At 42.2% G+C, this 16,487-nt stretch overlaps 1 protein-coding gene across 3 annotated transcripts in view; it reads right to left on the bottom strand.

Annotated features, from left to right (window-relative positions):
• Positions 1-16,487, bottom strand: part of lrrk1 (leucine-rich repeat kinase 1) — a 124,412-nt gene that overhangs the window by 10,607 nt on the left and 97,318 nt on the right. For all 3 annotated transcript variants that reach the window (XM_049561456.1, XM_049561464.1, XM_049561469.1), the window contains 6 exons: positions 11,316-11,433; positions 10,888-11,004; positions 5,569-5,766; positions 5,221-5,435; positions 1,550-1,987; positions 1,270-1,371 (listed from right to left, as the gene is read on the bottom strand). In XM_049561456.1, the coding sequence (XP_049417413.1) occupies positions 1,270-1,371; positions 1,550-1,987; positions 5,221-5,435; positions 5,569-5,766; positions 10,888-11,004; positions 11,316-11,433 (1,188 nt within the window). The remainder of the gene's footprint in view (positions 1-1,269; positions 1,372-1,549; positions 1,988-5,220; positions 5,436-5,568; positions 5,767-10,887; positions 11,005-11,315; positions 11,434-16,487) is intronic.

Below are 16,487 nucleotides of genomic sequence, written 5' to 3'. Positions count from 1 at the left end.
TCAAGATTAGTGTCACCAATTCAGTATCTGACCACGTCTCCCCTTGTGCTACTGAGATACGACGTTGTGTAACATAAAATGTCATCACTTCATCATTTTGTCCTATCAGGCATTTGTGTGAAGTTTTCTCATAATTAGCATATGAATTCTTGAGTTATGGCCAAAAACATATTTTGTGAGGTCACTTTGACCTTTGACCTTCAACCACAAAATTCTAATCAGTTTATTATTCAGTCCAAGTGGATGTTTGTGTCAAATTCAATCAATCAATAAATTCCCTCAAGTTGTTCTTGAGATATCACATTCATGAGAATAAGACAGCTGCAAGGTCACACTGACCTTGAACTTTGACCACCTTTGACCATTCATTGTTGAGTCCAAGTGAATGTTTGTGCCAAAGTGCCAAAATTTCTTCAAGGTGTTATTGAGGTATTGTGTTTACAAGGATGGAATTGGATGGGGTCACATAAGACTTGACCACCAAAAACTAATCAGTTCATCACTCAGTCCAAGAGAACGTTCATGCCAAAATTGAAGAAATTCCCTGAAGTTGTTCTTGAAAGATCGCATTCACAAGAAAAAGATAGATGTAAGGTCATGGGGACCTTGGACCTCTGACCACTAAAATACAATCAATTAATCCCAAAGTCAAAGTCAATCTTTGAGCCAAATTTAAAGAAATTCCCTCAAGTTGTTCTTGAAATACTGCGCTCACAAGACTAAGATGGATGAAAGGTCATGGCGACCTTGACCTTGGACCCTTGACTACCGAAATCAGTTCATCTTTGAGTCCAAGTCAATCTTTGTGCCAAATTCTAAGAAATTTTCCTCAAGATATTCTTAAGATATCCCATTCACAAGACTAAGACAGACAAGGTCACAGTTACCTTGACCTTTGACCTATGACCATTCAATGACCATGACCATGCATATGACCATGACTATGACCATCCAAATTCATTTCATCATTGAGTCCAGGTAAACTTTTGTGCCAAATTTGAGGGGATTCCCTTAGGGTTGTTGAGATATTGCACTCAGGAGAATGGGGTGGATGGACAACCAGAAAACATCGTACCCCCGGCCGCGGCTGTCGCCGGCATGGAGGAATAAAAAAAAGAAGATAAACTGGGAGATAAATATTTGGCTCAATAAATAAACAGTTAATATTGTAATTGTTTTACTGATTCAAGAAAGCGCTGCAAAAATAAACCAGCAGCAAAACAAACCAACCAAAGTTTTACAGATTTAAATCCCAGATCATGAACTCACCCCAAAGACGAACATCCAGGTGGACTGAGGACAGCGATGACACGCCCCCTCAGCTCATCGCCATGCGACTGCATTTCAATGACCATCACGTCACCTCCACGCCTGCAAACAACCACACATGTATATGTATATTTTTTCCAGTAGGTTGTCGTGTTTTTATACAGTCTACTGTAACTTGTATTCCAAGTTTTTATAATTCTGATCGTACAATGTAGTGGGTATGTTTAAAACTTTTTCATGTGCATGTGTTTGGGTTCACTCAGTGTGCAGTGTTTTGTACCTGGGGATCCACAGAGCTCCGCTCACTGGCAGCACAGTGAAGGCTCTCAGCTGAGGTGGCGTGGCCTTCACGCTCTCTGCAGTGTCTCGGTCAGACTCTGGGCCAGTGGATGCCTGCTGCTCCGTCTCCTCCCAGTCTGCAGGCGGAGGCACACTGCTGTGGCTGTCTAATGAGGCGCGGCCTGCGGTGCTGGAACAGTCTGACCCCAGCGGCTCCAGGGAGCAGTTGGATGATAATGAGCAGTAGTCTGTCAGTGAATCCTGGTGCTGGATGATCTGGGTGCCTGCCTCCTCGCTGTAGATCAATGTCACTTCTCCGTTAGTCCATCCCTGCTTCTCTTCCTGATCTGAGGTCTTGAGTTCAGGGGTTGTCACCCTGGTAACCCCAGCAGGACGCTGCACAGTGAAGACATCCCGAAGAGGGTTGCTGTCTCCGCAGCTGAAAACACGTCAAGATGTCAAAAAACAGGCACTTAAAATCAAATCAATTGTGCTTCAACAGCTTTTTTTCCTCCTGCTCACCCGTACGATGTCAGCTGTGACTATCAGACAGGTTCAGATTGCATCACATTACATCATCACTGTTGGTGTGAAGCTCTGTGATTAGCATTAGCTAGCCAACCTGAAGTAACAAAGGTAAAAGACTGCTTAAAATATTCATGGATGAGGAAGGTCAGAGACTCTTCTGCTTTGCTCTGCAGCTGAAGTTCAGTTCATTCATACAGCTCAGTATCACAGACTCACAGACCCACATGAGAAATCTTTCCAAACTCTCCTGGTTGACATCACCAGACCAAATCGCAGAGCAAATAAAACACGAGCTCGCAGATTCGTCTGGTTCCCAGGTGACAGCTCTCCAGGAAGACAAAACTTCCTCAGCACACGGGGAAACTGGAAAAACCCCCAGAGAGCTGAAGGTGGAGAAGAAAATCTAACATTTTAGGATTTAATAAGTCCCCAAAACAGGTTTATAATATGCTAATATTTGTATTATAGGTTCAACATATATCAGACGAAGCTAAATTTTAGATTTTCTGGCTCAGTGAACTGGCAATGGAGCAGTGGGAGCGTGGGACATCCCTTTACACATAATCTACATTACTTTTCTCTACAGTCTGTGGTTTTAGAACATTATTCTCTCAGTGTGTCACATTATTCACCCAGAGGGATGCTGCCTTGTCTTCATTGTTACAGAGAGACTGAGCTGGAGTGTTCATCAGGAGGCAGTCTGACGGGGGAGGCTGTGCCCCTTGTTAGCGAAATGACAAAAACGTGTCCCCCCCTCGTTAACCTGCCATCCTTATCTATCCTCCGAATAGACCCAATCACTGTCCTATCCGACCTATGAGAGATAAATTATTGAAAATACTTTTTGACAGAAGTGTCTGTTTTAACCAGGGAGGTGTTTGTAGCATGGTTTAACAACCAGGAAACTCACAGTCCAACTGCATGTGTTTAATCATCTCACGTCAATCAAATCTCTGCATTTCAAAAGCATCCTGATGAGAGTGAGATACACACAGAGGAGAGACAATAGTTGGAGAGAGTCAGAGAAAACTAATTTCACATGGTGGACTCTAAAGAGAGGAAAGCAGACAGTGAAAAAAAGCATTTAATCAAGACTGGACAGACTCTTATATATTGAATCATCCCAGTATGTCTCAGCATATGTTCAGAGACCGTGGCTGTTATTAAAAGTGGCAATGTGAAGCACCACTTCGAGAAAAACTTACCCACTTAAATCTTAACTGACGGCACAAAAAACAAAATATTCATGGCACTGAATGACTGAATCGTAACTCAAATGTCACCTACTGATGCTCACACATTAACCCAGTCCATTCTGATTTCTCACACTATTACTAATACTGATGTTTGACAGTGAAAAAAATCTGACAGTGACATATAGACAAACGTTCACCTTGGGGCATTTCCTTTCCAGTCCGGTTCTTTTAAGGTTGTGTGATAGCTGATTCGCACCAAACTAAACTTTGGTCTGTCTGAAAACGCTGGTCTTGGTTCATGTGCACTAGAGTTCGGTTCACTTTAGGTGAGAATGCACTCTGACACAAATATAGGAACTGAAGCAACAACAAAAAAAAAAGGCGCTAATCCATAACTTATGTAAGGAATAATGTATAGTGAGCCGGTGACAGTTGAAAAATAACTCCCGACATGGGAATGGAACCCCGACGCGAAACGGAGGGGTTCCATTCCCATGTCGGGAGTTATTTTTCAACTCTCACCGGCTCACTATACATTTTCACGCTTTGAACATGGCTTACTACTAAAACATTCAGTGATGTGACACAAAATGATAATAAAGCATGTTTTATTGATTCAAAATTTGCAAAAAAAAAAAAGTGTCTGTATCCATGGCAACAGCAGCCTAGTTACTGTTGCTAAGTCCGACAAACTTTCGGTTTCAGAGCTAGACTGGCATGGCGCTCCCACTGTCGCTAACTGCACTCCCTGGAGAAATACTCTCAAATTTCTACAATATGCATTTGAAGGATATATCCAGGATGTCAGACTGACACAGGTTGCTATGGCGTCCCTAGCAACGGAGCAGCAGAGCAGCGGTGATACCTCAAGAAATAAACACCGCAGAATTTTGTTGATTGACCAATCAGAATCAAGTATTTAAGAGTGCCATGTTCTAAGCCTCACTAGTCGTCTGTGTAACACAAACAACACATCATCATCTCTCTCTCATCAGGGCCCGTCTTCTCCTTCAGTACTGTCTCACTCGTCTCAGCTGAAGAATGAAAGGCTTGAGAACTCTCTGTCTTGTCAGCTGCTCATATTGATCGCATTCTTCCAAAATATGTGACTGATAGAAACACCAGAGCAAAGCTAGAAACCTAAGACCATATAAACTTGGTGGTTCCATTATTTCTGAGACCGGGAAATGTCAGCGAGTTTCACTTAGATATTCTGTCCGATAGACAAATGACGAACGTTTGGTGCGCTTGATAAAGTGCATCGTGAACACTAACTGAACCAAATGAAAAATGCAACTTCACTCCCACATTGCGCCGAGTCTGTCTAACTATAGCTTTGAAAGTGCTCTTGAGAACTCTGATACCATTCTCATGTGTGTGCTGCTAATATAAAGCTACAGCCAGTAGCTGGTTAGCTTAGCTTAGCACCAAGACTGGAACCAGGAGGAAACAGCTAGCTCAAACTGCCCTACGGCCCTGTGGAGTGTTTGATTAAGCAAGTTTACCAGTTAAACCATTTAAACCAGGCTTATTTCATTAAGTCAGGCTTATTTTCAGGCTTAGCTTCACCTCAGGCTGAGCCAGTGTGAGTTTCTCCTCATGGCTGTACTGTGAGCATGAGTCAAACTGCAGTTTAAATTGTAATTAAGACACCATTTCTAAATAGACTCAAAACATAACTTTGGAATTTCTGCACCAATCAGTTCACATATATTGTGTGCCAAAATCAGCCAGTAATAATATGCAGTATAATAATATCAGCCTGCCTGACACTGTTTACTTACTCATTCACCGTTCTCCAGGGAATGACACTTTTTCGGGTACTCAAAGAATTCATTTCTTTGGGTCTTCAGAACAAAAGACGTCTGCCACATCTTTTCTGCGTCTGTCACAGACTGAAGTGTTCATAGAAACAACTGTTCTTCAGAACAGTCATAAATCCACTCACCAGTACTTGGCGCAGAGATGGTAGGAGGCAGCGTGGTAGAGCAGCAGAGTGTTCATGTGGTCGTCCAGGGTCCAGACGGCCTCCTCTCCCCATAGACTGAAGCTGGTTGCCATGGATACGATGGAGGATGGCGGGTTGTAGGGCTCCAGCCTTCGAACTGCCTGTAGACTCAGACAGTCGATGACCAGCACGCCCGGACCGTTGGAGAACCATAACTGATGACCACCACAGACAGGGACGAGGAGAGGGACGAGGGTGACACAGTGAGGATCGTGAGGTCAGGTTATCTCAACGTCATGTTACCTTCTTTGTGACTTATCAAACACTTGTGACTGTGTATCTCCTCACCTGGGAGCCGCTATTGACCAGTGCCATGCTCTTGACTGGGTAGGGTCTCTGCCTGGGATCTGTGTCCTTCAGAGCAAACACCGTCTTGTTGAGAGTGTGTGAACACAGGTAGGTCTCTCCCTCCAGGGGAACGTCCTCCACCAGGCTGTACACCGCCACCAGGCCGTCAGACATCCCCGCAAACACTCTGGCCAGGCTCTTCACAGGTGATTCAGATTTAATTAATCACTTTACTTTCTGAGACTCTTGCAATCAAAAGTATTTGTGTGCCACTGTCTACATGTTGTTTCAGAAGCCTGTTCATTCCCGTGTCCTTTGTTTGTTTCCCACATCATTACACTATTTCCTGTACTGCTGTGATGCCTATTTCTCTATACTGCAGTGTAGTGTGAATTAATAGAATTAATGCCTTGCAGTCATATGCCTCCACCAACCCGTCAAGTTGCAGCTACAGTTTTTCAGTATCTGAACAAATGTCTTCTGTTCCTGAAATATGCTGAGTAATGAAAGGAAAGTGTTTTTGCAGAATATTATGACATCACAGTGAAGGTGACCTTTGACCTCACTTCATTACTCATTTTTTTTTGACATTTCTGTGAAATTTTGTCATAATGAGCATACAAATTCTTAAGGTATGGTTAAAAACATGTTTTGCGAAGTCACAGTGACCTTGACCTTTGACTGCTGACCACCAAATTCAAATCAGTTTATTCTTAAAGTCCAAGTGAACATTTGAGCTAAAATTTGAAGAAATTCCCTCAAGGTATTCTTGAAATATTGCGTTCACGAGATGTGACAGATGCAAGGTCACAGTAACCCTGATCTCTGACCACCAAAATCGTATTAGTTCATCCTCAACTCAAAGTAGATGTTTGTGGCAAATCTGGAAAAATTCCCTCAAGGTACTCTTGAGATATTGTTCATGAGAATGAGACTGATGAGGTCACAGTGATCTTGACCTTTGAGCTATGACCACCAAAATGTAATCAGTTCATTGTTGAGTTCAAGTGGACATCTGTGCAAAATTGGAAGAAATTCCCTCAAGTTGGTCTTTAGATATTGCATTTGTCAGAATGAGATGTACAAAAGATCAGAGTGACCTTGGCCTTTAACCATCAAATTCTTATCAGTTCATCCTTAACTCAAAGTGCATGTTTTTGCCAAATTTGAAGATTTGTACCTCAAGGTACAGATTGCGTTTATGAGATGTGACGTATATAAGGTCATGGTGACCTTGATCTTTGACCACCAAAAACTATTCAGTACATCGTTGAGTCCAAGTGGACATTTGTGCAATAATGGACGAAATTCTCTTATGGCATTCGTGAGATAATGTGCTCATGAGAATGGGACGTACGGACAGACAGACAGCCCGAAAACCTAATGTCTTCCAGTACTGCTAGTGCAGAGGCATAAGAATCAGATGTAAAAAATCAGTCTGAAAATATTGTGACAGTATCTAGTGGTATGAGCATTTTTTTTTACTGGTTGACTTAATACAAGGAAAAATTAATTCCACAAATCAAACAATCACAGATTCACACACAAAAACACGATCACAGTTCATCCTACTCAGTGATACCAGTCGCTACAGGCTGATCCCCTCCCAGCACCACCCACCACCCTACGAACACCTGGATTTTCTACCAGCTCCGCTTCAAAGGGTAGTGAGGGTGCAGAGCCGTTATGTGTAGATGGGTGAACAGACAGCAGGTCAGAGGTCAGAGGGGAGCAGAAGTACACATCATAAAGGTATTGTTTGGTGCCTGACACTCACAGCAGTGCTACTGGCAGTGAGATGTTTGAAGGTAATTGTGAGCTGCTGTTAAGCCATTAGTGTGCTGTTATTACCTGCTGTACTAAAACTGTCGAACTCCCACCTGTTAATGTCTCTGTAATTTCACCTAAACAAACACTAATGGCATGTCGAGGAATTCGGCAAAAACTGGATGCATGTTCAAGTACCGCTCCATGTAAAGACTTTTCACATGTGTGTACGTCACATTATCAGCTTTATCTGTAAGTGATAGCTTTTCTGCATTCAGACAAATACCCTTTTTTTGACAGTTATGGGCTGGCTTGATTTAGTTTGGTTTGGTTTGGGAAATCCAGGCCAGCGCAGCAGGGATTTGCACTTCCATTACAACAGGGCTACTTGCCTGAAGGTTTGTCTTTAACTGATGATGGCTTGTCTTGGTTGATGACTTGTAAAAGCAGAGTGCCAATCCATGGCTAAAGTCCCCTGTGAAGAAGTGGACTGAGAAAGTCCATGTCTGGTGCAGCTTGGCATGGCACAGCGTGTCTAAACTGACTATGGAAATGCAAAGCGACGTGCCATGGCTTGACTCTGCGTGGCCAAGAAGTGTTTCTGGGTTTTATTTACTCAGATATGAGCAGTACAGACAGAGCTACAGTGTTTTGTGGTGCTTGTCATGTGGAGAGTTAAAAGTAATGAAATAAAGGGAGCACAGTATTTCTTTTCTTTCACTGATTTTAAATGTGATTTTCCTGTTTGAGCCTTAATTAATGACACTTGAGAGCATGGAAGGAATCCACTCAGTTTTATGATTTGTTTGAGAAAACTGCTGCAGCCTGTTTTTCTATTCTAACAATGCACTAGATGTTTAGCTGGAACTCTTATTTGCACACGTGCTGTTTGTAAAGCCCTTTGCTGGATACTCGTTTATTAATCTGTGCAGCTGGAATGAAAGAAAAAATATAAGCAGTCTGATTATTGAGTTTACAAGGTGCCCAATGCTGGAGGGGAAAACATCTTTTTTTTTTTTTTTTTTTATTGTGCACACATTCCCTGATTTAATGAAAAGATTTAATTTCTTTCTTCATACGAAATAATAATTAAGTGATAAATGTATTACAGGTGGGTGTGCAAGATTATATCAGCATGCCATCAGTTTCGGCAGATAAAGGCTTGAAAATGAAATATCGGCGCCGGCCCAAAATTAACATGTCTGCCGATGTGACAGGCTGATAAGATGTGACTTTAATTAGCCAAAACAGGTTCATTCGCCCCGGTTGTTGCTTCTGTCAGGATGATCTCAGGGAGAGTGTCATCGAAACCTGTTAAAGTGGGATGAATTTTACAGTTTTGAAGAAGATGATATACTTTATTAATCTCCGAGGGGAAATTAAATTTTTCCACTCTGTTGTCAACACACAGGCCCGAAAAATAAACACATGCACAAACAGGACCTATACATGCATTTAATGGAGGGATGTCAGAGTGAGGAGGCTGCCTTGGACAGGCACCCTGAGCAGCTGGGGGTTCAGTGCCTTGCTTGCAGTGCCAAGGGCACCTCGGCAGTGCCCATGAGGCGAACTGGCGCCTCTCCAGCTACAAGTCCACACTCCATACTTGGTTCAGACAGGGACTTAAACAGGCGACCCTCCTGTTCACAACCCAGGTCCCTATGGACTGAGCTACTGCCGCCCCAAAATGTTACATATAAATAAACATGACGTGTTTTAACCTGAGTTTAAGTAGTTCCCTTATTTTACCAAGTGAACGTGCACATTTTGAAAAGCACTGTATTTTATGTCTGCGTCTGCCAGCGAGCCGTTATGACAAGAGTAAGAATAATTATATGTTAATTTCATGGCAGCAGAGACTTGATGTTCTCTGCAACTAGGTGGAAAAAAATAAAACGTGCATGTATTGATGTCTGGATTCAGCCAAAATGAGTTGGAAAATATCGGAAAATCCAATATCGTGCATTTCTCTGTGTATTGAACTCTGTGCTGCTGTAGTCTAGACGGTATGTAAAATTAGTGATGTGCACAAATCACAGCAAAGCCCCACAGTAAGAAGCATCACTGCTGAAAGTGAGCAGCTATAGCTCTGCACTATCAGTCGACACATTATGGTGAAAATGAACAAACTGTATTAGAGAAATGGATTAAGTGAAGGATTTGCAATGTAGAGACAATGGATGGTTTCATCTGTGTTATGATTAGGTAACACAAGGGATCACAATGACCTTCACTTGTGGCCAACTTTGTGTGGGAGCCGCAGGCTATCCGCTGGCCTTGATAAGAAAAACCTTGACGATGTGTTCTATTCATTAAATCATGTGTGCAAACTAGTTCTGTCCTGTAAAATACTTATTCAGATCTCATATGTGCTATACAAGACAGTTAAAGGACATATGAATATGTTGATGCATACATGATGTACCAAAGTCTACTCTGATTTCAGATTTGTGTTGAAATAAATCATATACTCAAGTAGGGCTGCCCCCTGATATGACCGAACCTTAGTCGACCAGAAAGGTCATTAGTCAGCAAAATTTCATTGGTTGCTTTAGTGGCAGGCAAACAAAACAAATGTGAAACTCTATCAGGAGCTGCGCCTTGTCACATTAAATCCAAACCTATATGACTGGACCATGTGTGACTTTAATGTGAAAGGACAGACACAGGAAGTATCCACGCTCAGCAGTCAGACAGGAGTCAGGTTAATCTCCAGGGCTGGTACCTGCGGTTATTCCACAGGCTAGTTAATAACATGTCGGGCAGGAAATCCAAAGTGTGGGATCATTTTGAGAAGGTGAAGGACGAACCCAAGGTGATATGTAAACTCATCTTCATTGGTCGACTACAAACATGACGTATCATCTGAAACATGGAAGTAGCTACATGCCCATTAGCCCACAGCGTCATTAACAGGCGGCTCGCTCAGTGTGTGACGTGCACTTGGAGATAAAATATAGGCTTATATTAATGAAGGTTCATTAGTACGGTTTTGTATTTCTCTGTAATGTAGCACAGTGTTAACAACATTAAAAATCACACAATAATACACACTAACTGATGGAGGCAGTGGTAGACCAGCAGCTCCTGTGTTCAGCGAGGTAAAATTACTGTTTTTGTCAACAGAGTCTGGCTTCAAAGTGAGATTAGATAAGTTTCACTTTCCGATCAGCTCCCCATTAGAGAGGGCCGAGGTTTTGGGAAGTACTGAGACCTGGCTTATACTGCACATGTTTTGTGAGTGTTTGTAAACAGATGTTTTGATATAGTTTTACTGTCGTTAAAAGTGGACCCCATTTACTTCAATTCATCAAGAATTTTCTCTGTTTTTAGATTCTTCGTTTACCATGAAGGCGTGCGAGACAAAAAAGTTTTCTTCACAAATATGATGTAACACTGGGCGAGTAACTGATATACAGTACAAATGGTTATTTGGGAGGTGCAGGAACAAATGAGTGATTTATGTGCACAAATGATAAAAAAAAACCCTGCTTCTCTCTCTGTGTGCGTGTGTGTGCGTGTGTGTGCATGTGTGTTGAGACGTGAGCTGACCTGTTCTCTCGCTGGAACAGGAAACAGGCAGGTGATGACGGCTGGACATGAGAACTGTTTCTGGGGTTGACTGAGGGGACACATGTCCTTCAGACTGTAGATGAAAACTTCCTGCTCCTGTCACACAAACACACACCAGTATTACACACTAACCAACACATTTTGCACAAAACTCCGGACATACGACACGTCAGGGAGAGATCCTGTTTACCACATTAAGTTGTTGATTGTTGAGGGAATTAGAAAAATCCAAACTCAAGTGTTTTCCGGAATATTTGAGTCCCAACTGTGAGATAAAGAGTTGCCAAACAGCACATGTATGACCGGGTCATCTTAACCTCTGAACCCCAAACAGAACCAGCACTGTGCTATGTGAAGACGTAACTATCTGCATGCAGATGGTGAGTGTGATTTGAGGTGGCGTGTACCTCAGTAGCCATCCACAGAACGTTCCCCATCTTCATCTGACAGCTGATCCTGCTGCCTGCACACAGCATCCTCTTCACCTCCACCTGACCCTTCTCCACGTTCACCACACTGTAGTTCCTACAAGACACACACAGCGATACACAGAGATGACCACACACTCACACACTGTAGCTGCTTTGGAGAAAACTAGAAGATGGTTCAATCACGCAGCCTTGATCTTACTCTGGTAGTTTTGCCATCTAATTAACAATATTAAAAATGTATGAGTCAGTTTCATTGCTGAGATGTGGTGATGCATCAGCTCTCACGTGGCGGTGCACGTGACACAAGGCATCAGATAGGTGCAGGCATTTTCTCTGAGTTGGACATTAAAATAAAGTTGAATATTAGTCACTGACCACAGCTGTGCGTCCACACAGTTCAACAGTACAAAGGACGACTGTTTGAAGAGGCCATTTTAGACGTGTTCACTTTGGCTTCACTTTAAGATAAGTGGTCAAGATAATTGGGTTAAATTAGGGATTTAAGTGGTTGTCGGAACATCTGTGTCACGTCTTCCCCTTGGATTTGGTTCACTCCTTGAAGGTTAACATTTGAAAAAAAGTAATCATTTATTCTGACGTTAGCTGGAGCAGTTTTTATTTTAGACAAAGTGTCATTATTAAACTGTGGGAAGCCTGGACAGTAAAAACTTTAGAGAGAGCATGATGGGGTTTTACTTTAAATGTCATCACTGTGAACATTTGACTCCCTTTTCTTCAGTGAAAGGTTACTTATTTTCTAGCTTTGTATTCATTTCAGGTGATCCATTCTATGTGTGTGTTTATATGATGGGAGAGAGGACAATATGTAACATGCAGTATAACATGAGAAAAAAGATCCTGGTAATGTGTAAAGCTCAGATTTTTAATGTCTGTCACTTCTTACTTTTATTTCATGAACTGCAAATTTCACTACAGGGGATCAATAAAGTCTCATCTGATCCAATATCATGTTATCAACAATTTAAAGTATGCTGTATTAAAATAGTGACTCTACAAAGGGCCATGCATTAATATTGAAAGTGTCAGACAGAACAGAAAAGCACTTCACACACACTCAGGCCATGTCCACAGTGATGCAGACAGACACTGGCACATCATCTTATCTCTTATTTAAGTTAACTGACTGTCTGCAAACAGGTAAATGGAGCATGCACGCCCTCATTTGGTAAGGAGCATGCTGCACCAGCTTAGCGTGGGTGGAAGGTCAACACTCAAAGACTTTTATCTGCATGGGCTAGTGCGGACACTGTTTAAATAACTGGAGGTGATTGTCCGCTGCCTCCCACAGCCAGTTTCCAGGTCCTCAGGTCTGTTAAAGGCCGTGGGAGAGTCGGGGGAGGGGTGCAAACAAGGTCTTATCACAGTGACGGGGTTAATGGCAGGAAGAAGTCTAGAGGAGTCAGCAGCAGTCATTAACACCACCTGTATGAAGGGATGAAAGCTGCTTTTATTGTGCAGAGATTAACCTGGAATCCTGCTGCCACAAAGACAATAGAGCTTTTATATCAAGACACCTGGGACTCAGCGGTGTGTGTGATTACCGTGGTGTATAAGCCTCTACCTGTGAGCTGTAAGATTTATACCGCATGTGTGTGTATATATATGCACTTATTAAACTAGTTTCGTGGAGACAAAATGAAAATCAGACACTTTTGTAGTTCCCTCGAGTCCTGAGTCGTGGTCTAAGAAGGTCTGAGAAAAAGTGAGGTCATCTTCCTCTGAGTTAATGAGCTGCAGTGAGACGGTGGGCCGAGGGTAAAGGCTCCGAAGGGACGAGCATACCTGCCAACCTTACAGTTTTTTTATTGCCCTCTATGGGTTTCCTCCTGGGGTCACAAGTCTCCCGTATTTCTCCTAATTTATAACAAATTTTCACTCTTTTTTTTTTTCTTTTTTCATTATCACGAGCTGTTTCTACAACTGCACAGTGTGTAAAAGCCCTGCAACTGTTAAAGTGTACTAATTAGCTCCTTTTATATCAGGGTGTCTAGAGGTGTCAAACACTTAAACTTAATGCTTTTTTTTTTAACCTTTTCAAGATTATTTTTCACCAAATTTAAGACTGATTTTTCAGACAAATACTCTTTTTATTATTTAAGCCTTGCAGGTCAGGATAATGGAAAATATAGTCCCGAGCAGAGGTAGGTTTTATGTAGAAATATGGAGAGTGAGTTGGGTTAATCTACATTTTGCCAACAGGTAAGTGCAAGCATTAAGTAAAAATACAGTTTCGGGTTTGAAACATCAGAAATGTGGACTTTCATGCAGAAAAGCTTGACTCATTTTAACAAAAAGAAACTGAAAGTGGATAAATTAAATGAGATTTTTGTGGCAATTAAGACCTCATACATTCAGATTATCATTGTTTTGTTAATTTTTAATTTAAGACTATTTAATGACTCTTTAGACTTTAAGACATGTTAAGACTTTTTAAGGATCTGCAGACACCCTGCTTAAAAAGCAGTCGTTAGCAGTTAGCGGCTAACTCCAAGAAAAGCTATACACTAATGACTGTAAGGTTCAAGTTTGTTTGCCCCTTATGTGCGGTTCGTTTGGGCAGGTGTGAACACAGCAGTCACACTCAGGTGCGCACCAAAACAACCAGACCAAGACCTTCTTGAAGAGGTGGTCTCAGTCCAGTTACAAAGGAACTCTGGTGCGGTTGGTTTGTGGTGAGAAGGTGTTCCGACCTGGATGTGAAGCAACTGCAGTCACATGACACATTGTGTGGGTTAAACATGAGCATGTTACAGTCCTGGAGGATTATTAATGTGCACCTCCTCCTGTACTGCCTTAATATGCACATTCAGCACATCCAATGCATCAAAACATTGTTTTCTAGTTGGAGCCGCACCTTGTTTTCAAACTGTATGCTTTGACTAAAATGAACAATGACAGCAATATAGTCCACGATGAGCAGCGCTAAAATCAACCTGTGTAGTTGTCCCTCCATTGTGACATTAGAAAGTGTCACATTTATCTTGCAAGTGTACTCTTCTTCAACGTTTGCTTTACTTCCTGGATTTTTCCCGCATGGAAATTCTGACCAATCAAGAGCAGCTTTCTCACACAAGGCATTTGATTTGGTCCTCTTGTAAATGTTGCCGTGAGAACACGAACCAACTCTAGGCAATTATACAAGTCTGTGACAAAATAAGTTCCTGATTTGAACCAAAGGAGACAACTCTAGGTCTGAAAGCACCCTAAGAAAAGCAGCTCAGGGCACCATATTTTAAATTTTCAGATGACACTGCCATTCTCAGTCTCCTGCAAAAGGATGAAAGTCCCTCGGCCTATTTCGATGAAATAGACATGTTTGTGCAACTACCTAGTTTTAAACACCAGGGAAAAATGAAGAGACGGTTTTGGACCCCAGGTCAGTGGGGGATCAGAGTCTAGTCATCAATCATTACAAACAAATAAATCAGGTGTGCTCCTACAAGCACCTCAGGATCCACCTGGACAGTAGCCTTAGCTGGAGGGTCCACACTGAAAGGCTGTTTTCTTAAGAAGACTTTGGGATCATGTTTTTTTTATCAGGCTGTTCTAGAGTGTTGTCAGGTTCGGTATGTCAGCATGGTTTGAAAATCTGACTGTGGAGTTAAAATCCAAACTTGCTCATCTGGTTCAGACAGCCATGAAGGTCAAGGGGAGGAAGCAACACCAATCCCTCCAGACGCTGTACGAGCAGTCTGTTCTCAGACAAGCACAGAGGATATTGTCTGAGTCTTTCCTCATTCTCCACACTGAGTACGAGCTTTTACCCTGGGGCAGACGATGCAGGGCGCCCAAATTTAAACTAAATCATTTTAAAAATTCATTTGTGCCAACCTCAATTAAGATTTTAAATAATGCTGCTTGATATACTGCAATACTGTTATGTGTAGTGTGTGTTTTATGGTGCATGCTTTTCATTTCTTCTGGACTATAACTGTAAGGCAGCAATACTTGTGCAGCTCCTGAGTCCAAGACAAATTTCCCTGCGGGGACAATAAAGTATATCTAATCATAAGAAGAACAGCAGCTGAAAATGAAAGAAAACTGGTAAAACAATGAGGTCCAGGAGCTCCTTAACCTCTGAGCAGATGGAGAGATCAGCCACCATATAACAGGGACGGTAATTGATTATTATTGCCATGTTAATTCAATTGTTCCTATTTATTAAATGCTGCCAACGCATATGGTTTATGTCACACTAGAGGCAGACACTAATGTATTACACGTCATGCCTGTTACACCTCTTTTACTTCCACAATGCTGGCATGCTGTCTAAAATGATACACCGCAGAGGCATGATGCCGCTGCCATCATTTGGTTCTGTGTAAAAATGAAAAGCCAACGTATAGAAGGGACTTTGCAGCAGCCCTATGGCTTGACCTTTGAGTAAAAAGAGCTTGTGTTGTCTGTGTTATGCGTGTCTAAGTCCAACAGAGTGCTCTACTTGGGGTTTGAGGGTTACTTAAGGGGTTGAGTGGGGATCTTGCTTGCCCTTTTCAACCGTGGTGGTGTACCTAACTGTGTTCCAGAAACTGCGAGCTGCCCTTTCTGCCTCACTTATGCAACCAGGACCCAGGAGTGTGTGGGCCAGGTAGGACAGCTGGCTCTGGGACTCTGGCGCGGGCCAAGCCTACAGTCTGGCCTCCCTGCCTCTAGAGTATCAGTGTCATCAAAGTCTCAACTAAATTAAATGTATTTAACATAAAAACACTGATGCAGTGCACTTTTTTGTTGCTTTCATTCTTTAAGTCACCAGAATGCATTAAACAAAGTGTCTGAAACTCAAAGGACGCCCAGACCTCTGCTTAGGCTTCACAATCCTTTATATCTGAGTGAAGTCTCAAGGTTAGAAAGTATGGACACAAGTCACCGTGCTGCCTGGACTGAAGGACATTAACAGCAGTTTGAGGATGCAGTGCTGTAGGCTTTGACCATTGCCGTGCCCCGTACTAGATTTATTAAAACACTCACAAAGATAGCAGCTCCTTATTGTGTTTCATATGATACATTATTGTTGTTAAAATGAAGAAAGACCGGCAGAAACCTTAGATAAGGAGACTGTGGATCTCACTCACAAGACCAAATCTTATTTTTAATAAACTTATCAGTTCATATCAGAGAGCTGATCCT

The sequence above is a fragment of the Epinephelus fuscoguttatus genome, linkage group LG2 (assembly GCF_011397635.1).
Source record: "Epinephelus fuscoguttatus linkage group LG2, E.fuscoguttatus.final_Chr_v1".
In the NCBI taxonomy this organism is placed as follows: Eukaryota; Metazoa; Chordata; class Actinopteri; order Perciformes; family Serranidae; genus Epinephelus; species Epinephelus fuscoguttatus.
The sequence above is the reverse complement of the archived record's forward strand: the minus strand, read 5'-3'. Positions and strand labels throughout refer to the sequence as shown.